Source organism: Lolium perenne, chromosome 5, assembly GCF_019359855.2.
Source record: "Lolium perenne isolate Kyuss_39 chromosome 5, Kyuss_2.0, whole genome shotgun sequence".
In the NCBI taxonomy this organism is placed as follows: domain Eukaryota; kingdom Viridiplantae; phylum Streptophyta; class Magnoliopsida; order Poales; family Poaceae; genus Lolium; species Lolium perenne.
The window spans coordinates 41,209,310-41,217,549 of record NC_067248.2 but is presented as its reverse complement, the minus strand read 5'-3'; the positions used below and the strand labels follow the sequence as shown (position 1 = coordinate 41,217,549).

The window sequence follows — 8,240 nt, the reverse complement described above, 5'->3', positions numbered from 1 at the left end:
GGTTAGTTAAATTCTATTACTATTCAGCAATGGCATGTCTAATTTTTAACACTCAAAACCTGAACATGCCTCGTAATTTTTTTGCTTGCTTGTTTGAAGACGATAGTTTGAGTGGAAATCCTCTCTTCATGACCAGTGGGTACATTTTTAGTGCATCTCTCTACTTTTGGTGTTTCCACTTTATAATATTACAGAAAAATGACTCTTATTATCCTTTCCGTTTTAGTGGTGTCACTGCTTCGTAGATGTTTCTCTTGGAGAGAAAGCACATGGCATGTTTCAAGATTCACTTGTTACCAAATGCAGTGTTCCAGAAAAAAGCTGGACTTTCGGTTTGACTTTATCTTTCTGTTCATACTTTAGTAGCGTGCTATACATTTGCATGTATTTTTTTTCTAAACAAATAATTTTATATACTGAATGAAGCAAGTTCAACTACTATCCAGATTCCAGAGTACATTGCAACTTCCATCAATTTTATATATTTCGTAAGATGAAGTCACAGGTTAGTAATGGTGCTGTTTGTAATTTATAGTTGCTCCTAGGAGGCAAAAAGTAACTTCCCAGAATCCATCTTTTGCACACATAGATCCTCTTGTGTGTGTAAATTTCTAGGGAAATAAGGGACAAGTTTGTTGTGAGATGTATCTTAAAAGGTTAGCTTGTCCAAGAATGTCCCTTAAGAGATTGTATTTGAGCTGTACGTGAGGCTGGTACTAATAATTCTGAAAAGAATGTGAGCCCTCCACCCGAGTTACTATTGCTATGAGATGTGTCTTGTTACTTGCACTTCTGTTTCTAGCACTTAGAGAGATGTGCATGCTGAAACGTTGAGGAGTTTGGGATTTGGTAGACGTTAAATAGCTCAAATTTACGCACAGTATGACTCAGTTTACTCTTTTGATATATCCAGCATATCTGGTGTTGACATGGAAGAAGCCCCTATGCCGGCACTTCCAAGTTTCAGGTTTTCATCTACCTTAATCTTCCATGGTATTATACCGATGATACACAATGCCAGCTTGGATGGCTGGACTCTTTGATATGCTAGAACATTGTGGAATCTGGGATTGAGTTAGTACCAGATATTGTCTTCTTCAGGACCCCTACATCTTTGAGATCCTTACATGTAGGAACGCGAAGTAGGTCGGGCAGCGAGAGAGGGGCGGGCAGAGGGAAGGTGAGGAAAGCTCCCTAAGCCGAGGGAGAGATGGTGCCCGGAGGAGCACTAGGGGCGTGTTTAGTAGCCCAGAGCTACTCAGAAACTCTCCTCCCAACCAAGATTTTGAGGGGATGCAGTGTTTGTTAGGCCGGCTCTTCCCATCTCCGCTTAGCTGAGTGGATACCAAAAACGACCCAGAGCCGGGATGAGGAGGGAAGCTCAAATAGAGATTCGCTGCTCATCCGGGATGAGCTAATCCCGCAAAGTACTGTAGCAGCGGCCCGCACCCCCCAAGACCCCCACCCTGCACGGTCATTCCCCCCACGCAGCCCGCGTCTCCTCCTCCTCCTCTCTCTCTTATCCTGCAACCATCGCCGCCACTAGCGCTGCCGTGGCCGCCAGCCTCCTCCTCTCCCGCCGGCCGAGCAGGGACCGCGTCGCCGCCTCCCTCCTGTCATTCTCTCCCTTCGGGCCGCGTCCTTGCGCCGCCAACCGCCGCCATGACGAGCTTCTCTGGCTGCGCATGGTGGATAGGAAGGCCGGCGTCCGCCCACCGCTCCTCCTCCGTCCGGCTCCGCCAGCCGCTCCTCCTCCGTCCGTCGGAAGCAGCTCTCCCGACGGCGGCTTCTGCGTGCTCGACCGGCGGCCAACTGCTGGCACGGGATCAACCAACCAAGGACCCGATTGCTTATCAGTTTTTATTGAAGGACCCAATTGCTTTTCATTTTTCTGCTTAAGGACCTTTGTGTAAAGAACTAGACCAGCACGTCTCACCCCATACAACTTTTACCAAATAACATCTAAACTCAGCATCTCTCAACTGATACAGGCTACCAAACAAACAACAAAATCTCGGTTGAGCATGTATGAGGTCACCATGTATGAGGGAGATAGCTTTTCTAAGTAGCCCCGGGCTACCAAACACACCCTAGCGCTTCCTCGACACTCTCCTCAGGTCAGTACAACGTCATGCCCTGAATACGTGCCCTGTTCTGCTCTGAACTAGCTAATCTGCAGTCCCTGAACTAGCTGATTGATTTGTGTGGATTTCAGGTTTGGCCGCGCCTAGAAGAAGATCGAGGAGCACATCTGCACCAAGACCATCGTACAGGTAATCCAAATTCATTCCCGCTCATTATCTAGAAGCTTGGCCTTGCCTCTAGGTTTCCGCCGCAATACCCAAGCCGCAGGCTTGCCTTGCCGCAGCCGCCGCAGAGCTCGCCAGCGGTTCTGCACGGGCACCTGCAACATTACCCAACCGATGTGGTTTAGAGTCTCAATGGCTGGGTTAGAAATAGTTTAGTTCAGTGTCCATAGCAGGTTCAGATAAGATCACTTTTCACAACAATATCGAAATTCACAACTGACTGAATAAAATGTGAATCAGTAATGCACGCTAAGTTATAAAATTTCACGATATATCAAAATTCACAACCGACTGAATAAAATGTGAATCAGTAATGCACACCAAATGATACAATTTCACAATATTCATCATCCATGGATTACTAAATTCACAGTGAGTGATCCATGTTGATTCAGTTACAATTGTCTACAGATATCTGAACCTACACGCTCCCATTGACTGAAACTTGCTGGTACGTAATGGCTGCACATCTATGTCTTGTTGTAAATTCATTTGTTGAATCAGCTAGCAGTATGGGATGCTAATAAAATGACCGTCTAGAAGGATTTAAACACATTTCTGGTATGGCTAATTCTTTAAAATAAATTCTGAGAGACACGATCTTTCTCTGGTTTGCTTCGGGACATTGAGATGATTGATGCTAGCTTGATGAACGGATTTCCTTTCTAGACCCATGATAAATATTTGATGAATGGCCCATGCCCTGAGTTTGTCCTATTTATTATGGTAAATTCTTTTTGCTGATAATGATATGGGGTCATTATCTTTATGTTCAAGTGTTGAATAAAACATAAGCGGAACATCGGCAGCCTGGAAAAAATACAAGCAAAAGCTGTGGGATCATGGTATTCACTATTTATTTATATGCATGATTCGTGTTCTACTTTTTGTGAAAATTCTTTGAATCATTTTATTTTTGGGTTTGCTTGGGGAATGGTCATTGTCGTGGGATGGTGAACAAGTATAAACCCAGAGATAGTGAATCCAGGATTTATTCTTTGAATTTTGGGTCCTATGGGATGCATGATTCCTATGCAAAATCCACTCTTATGTTTCTTGAACAAGGGACGGTCCATAGGGACCTAGAAGCTATTCAATCAGCGGTGGCACAAGTACAAAGAGGACCAAAAGATAAAGAAAGTTACAATCACTGTACAAACATTTTGCACAAAGAACCCTAAAGATTGTATATTTCATGAACAATGCTGTTGATACTTCTGCATGTTTTTACACAGTTTCTCCAATGCCGATCACTAAAGACAGGCATGAATGATGCCAGAAGGCCTCAGCTTCCCCTCCTCTTCCATGATTCCATCTCATGTGTTCCATACTACACTAATGCACTACAACATTTTATTCCTTCTGCTTTCACTAGAAAAGCTTTGATAATATTTTGAAAAATCTAGAGTGAATATTAGTTAATAGTTCTTTATTTTTGAAATATGTCTGATACACCTAAAAAAATTATCAGTGTCAATTGTGAATAAGTATTTATTTTTGTCCAAAAGTAGATCATTTCTCTCCGATTTCTTTTGGGCATGCTTGGAGATCAGATAGTGAATATACTAACTTAAATGTTTCTTGCTGATATTTTTCTCATTGTGAAAATAAACAGGAGAGAGATGTTATAGGAGGTTGAGATTAGAAGTTGTTGCACAGATCTGCAAGATATGACATACTCAGAGTATAGAGAGGAGATGATGACCAATGAGGTATTGAGGATGAACATGGTAGAGTTGCACAGGTGGGGTTGCTGGCCGTAGCTGGAGGCTTCCCTGATTTGGGTGTGGATATTACAAATGCAGCTCTAGAAGTCATTGGTACGTACGGTTTGAACCTGAACGATTTTAGGATTGTCCTGCTTGATAGAGAACTTATGGCAGCAGCTGGGCATTCTGGTTGGTTATACTCACGCTAGACACTTTACTCTCTCATTGTTCAGGTTATTGGTGATGGTGGTTGGCTCGGGTAGGGGGAGCTTTGGGCATCTGTCACGTCTTCTCGTATTATTACAGTTTGATCATGATTGAATTTCTTCAGCAACCACGGTAGTAAACTGTTCGCTGTTTGTGTATGCATCTTATGTAGCTATTGTAAAATGCTGCTATGAAAGGAACCGAGTTTTATCTCCTTATATTTTAGGGACCTTCTTGACTTGTTCAAGGACAATCTACAAATTAAGGAGATTAATAGCCAAGGAATTTTGATGTTTGGAGCAACAGAGGTCAGATATATACGCATTGGCACTTCCATTTTTTATTTTAGAAAGATAAGCATTTTCTACGTCCTTAAGTAGATTCCTTTTAAAAAGGATGCATATGATTCAAAGTCTCGAAATATCTGTGAGCCTCTTGGTTCTTCTATCTATGCTAAATTTCAGGGCATCTTCAATGGGGCGATGCATTTTGGACGCCCAAATTATCCACGAGCGTCGTTTACGTTGCCTGGCGGACGCGAAAATAACCGCGAGGCGCTCATTTGCATTGGGGTGCCTCCAGCGGTCCGACGCATTTTAGACATTCGTGCTTCTTCTTTTCCTTTTTTGAAGAACTCTTCAATTTCTACATTGGTTGAACCAATCTTTGAAAGAGCGAGTTCAAACGTGAAAGGATTATAAACTAATTCTCGAATCAAACAAATTTAAACATATTTAACATACAAACTAGAGAACAAATTTGAAAATGAACAAATTATAAACTAATTCTTGGCCTTCTTGTTAGAAGGCTCCGCCTCGTTGTTCTCACGGACGTGCCTCGTACTTGTCACCTCCTCCTTCGAAGAGGAACTATCGGACGACGTGTCTGTCGAGCTTGAGTTCCAGTCGGACGACTGGTCAGTGGAGTCGTCGTCGTCGTTGTCGGTGAACGGATGACGACGCTCCATCTGCACCCTCGCCCGGGCTCTTGCCTCCTCCCTTGCCACCGCATGCTAAAAAATTCAGCAACCATGCTTACTAAAAAATAAACAACTTATTTACTAGAAAATAAGTATTTCTTCAGTTATACATGTGTTTACAACACCCACGTTTTTATACATGTGCTTGCAGCATCCATTTTTTATGAGATTTAAAAGGAGAGGTTGTTGAGTTGAGAGTTATGACGGCCCATAACACAGGCGTAGGACTTACCGTGAAAGAGTAACAAAAATACATAGAACTTGCAAGCATGCAGATGCACAACAATGTTATCTTGTTATTGCGTTCAGTATTATCATGTCGTAGTACATTATGATACCCCTGATTTGTTTTGAAGTTTTATAATGAGTTGTGAATTATAGAATTATACATGTTTATTGAGAAATGAAATTTGATGACCCGTAGCAACGCACGGGCATTTGTACTAGTCATTTTATTAATTTTAATTTTGGGATGCATGAATCAAACTTTAGCTGTTAAATTATGGAATACACTACAATCTTCCCTTAAGATGTCTGGTAGACGGACTGAGCCTATCCAATCAGTTTGCTGTCGTAGTTAGTATTCCATGATGGGGTTATTAGGTGTAGCAGAGTCCGGCTAGAAGTGCTAGTCGTTAGATTCCGTGTACGTAGAGTCGTACAGAGAGAAAGGTCATCATGGACGGCCCAGGTTGTACTTGTACGAGCCGGAGTCAGGCCGATGTTGCCCTTTATAAGTATGGGAGAGATCACATAGGTTTGTTACTAGTTGCAGAAAATTAAAGCTGGGGATTCTTGAAGTAGTTCAAGCCAACGTTCCGCCGAGTTTTGCTGGTATAGGCGTCGTCCGATGTCATCCGCCGGCGTCATGCCGTCGCACACTGCTTCTGCTATATTCACAAAGACCGTTCCGGTCTCCCACGATCTGGCGATAGGCGGCTACTCCGCCACCAGCAGTTATGCCAACGGCGTGTACATCAAATCAGCAAGATTCGTTGCCGGGGGCCGTCGCTGGTACCTACGGTACTACCCTAACGGCTGCTGCTCGTACGACAACAAATGCGTAACATTCTTACTATACCATGATCGTGAATACGGCGTGGACGAAGACAAAGTGACAGTGAACTACAAAGTTTCCTTGGTTGGCCCCGTCGTCGCTAATTACCCAAGAGTTGCTCAAAGCCTAAACATGATCTATGGAGATCCATCAAGTGACGAAACCACCGGACTCATCAGCAGAACGATCCTGGAGCGCTCGAGTTACCTCAGCAACGATGCCTTCAGCGTCAGGTGCGAGTTCCGCGTGCCCGTAAACTCCGCGGAGACCGTCCCGCTGCCGACCGAGGAGCCACCGCCAAGCAGTCCGACTCCGAATCATGAACATGCCGAGGCTCTTATCCGCTTCGTCACCAACGACGTGCCGACGGACGTGACCCTCGAGGTTGGCGGTGAGACCTTCTGGGCGCACAGGCGTTTCCTCGCCGCTCAGTCCTCGGTGTTCGCGGCATTATTCACTGGGCCGATGAGGGAGAACACCGCCCCTTCTGTCCGGATCGACGACATGGAACCACTTGTGTTCAAGGCTATGCTCGACTTCATCTACACGGGCAACCTGCCACCACCTCCCGAGGACCTCGAGGGCGACAACCAAATTGCCATGACTCAGCACCTTCTTGTGGCGGCGGATAGGTACGACCTCCAGAGGCTCAAGTCCATCTGTGCGGAGAAGCTACGCGCTTACATTGACATGAGTACGGTGGCTACTACTCTCGACCTGGCTCAGCGACACCGTTGCCACGAGCTCAAGGACGCATGCTTTGATTTCCTTGCTCAGACCAAAGGCAATCTCAAAGCAATTCTCAAGAGCGACGGCTTTGAGCAACTCATCACCGATTACCCCTTAGTTATAGTGGAGCTATTAGCCCGGGTTGCTCCCTTACCTCGTTGACTTCAGATAGTAATTTTAATGGTGTTGTCGTTTTCTTCAATTTATATATTGAGACTAAAGATAGTAGTGATTTTAATTGTGCAGTCTTTTTTTAATTAATTATATTCATCCTTTATTTGAACTTTTCATTAGATGTTTGGGTTGCAGTACTTAGTGCTTAGTAGTGACCAACTTATTCTTGAAATCAGAAGCTGCTATTATTTTCGCTAACCCAACACTACTAGAAATCTAGAGCTGGAATTATTATTTTCTCTATATTTGATGTATAACACAGTATTTTTTATATCTGATTAAATTTGGGTTCTGTTATCTTTGAGAAATCTTTTTTACAATACTTCTGGACAAGGAAATCCGAGCCACATTGAAGTGGGCACACTCGCCTGACATTTCAAAAAACGGTCAGAATCAGCAGCAGCTTCCAGGCTTCATGTTGTGTTTTAGGTAGCTCCGGGTGATCAGCTTCCATATCATCATCGAAAATTCTGGTGATCGGATTGTAAATATATAATCATAAGATCATATTAAAGTTTCACCGATCATGGTGTTTACTTTAGACACTTTTGTTTTTTCACATGGTCATGAAACAATCTGCATGTTCATATTTTACATTGTTCCAATAATACTTATACTAGCAGAGAACATTTCTTGATCATATGCAAACTTACCTGTATTGTATATATAGGAAACGTTTCATTTCATACGTACGAGCCATCCCAGGGGGGCTAGGGTTTCAGTCCTCTCTGCCGGCACTGCCAGTCCACCCCGCCTCTAATGGTCTTCTAGGCCTTAGAGAATAGTGAAATGTTTTCATGTTTTTATTTTTAACGCTATGTAAAGTTTTTTAAATATTTTTTGTCTGGAAGTAGTGAAATGCGTCATCCTGCTCGGGGCACCCGCAGACACAAAACGGTCAGTCGTGGCCCGAAGGCCAATTTCGCGTCCCCGACCCAACGCAAACGGACACGCACGGTCAATTTTATCGTTCGAAATGCGTCTTGCCGCTAGAGATGTTGTGATAACCCCAAAATTATCTATTATTAAGTTAAATACTAACTATCTTCTAATTATTTTATTTGCTGAAACTAATA

At 43.5% G+C, this 8,240-nt stretch overlaps 1 protein-coding gene and 1 long non-coding RNA gene across 2 annotated transcripts; both read left to right on the top strand.

Annotated features, from left to right (window-relative positions):
• The first annotated feature begins 837 nt into the window (after positions 1-837).
• Positions 838-4,521, top strand: LOC127304470 (uncharacterized). Its single transcript, XR_007853393.1, has 5 exons — positions 838-967; positions 1,992-2,117; positions 2,216-2,273; positions 3,925-4,129; positions 4,252-4,521. It is a non-coding gene; the product is annotated as an uncharacterized lncRNA (long non-coding RNA).
• A 1,551-nt stretch (positions 4,522-6,072) lies between these two features.
• On the top strand, positions 6,073-7,152 carry LOC127300074 (BTB/POZ and MATH domain-containing protein 2-like). The gene has a single exon (XM_051330152.1). The coding sequence runs from the start codon at positions 6,073-6,075 to the stop codon at positions 7,150-7,152; it is 1,080 nt and encodes a 359-aa protein (XP_051186112.1).
• Positions 7,153-8,240: the final 1,088 nt, after the last annotated feature.

Coding starts and splice junctions, on each gene's coding strand:
- LOC127300074 (XM_051330152.1), top strand. CDS start 6,073: ATGCCGTCGCACACTGCTTCTGCTATATTCACAAAGACCGTTCCGGTC.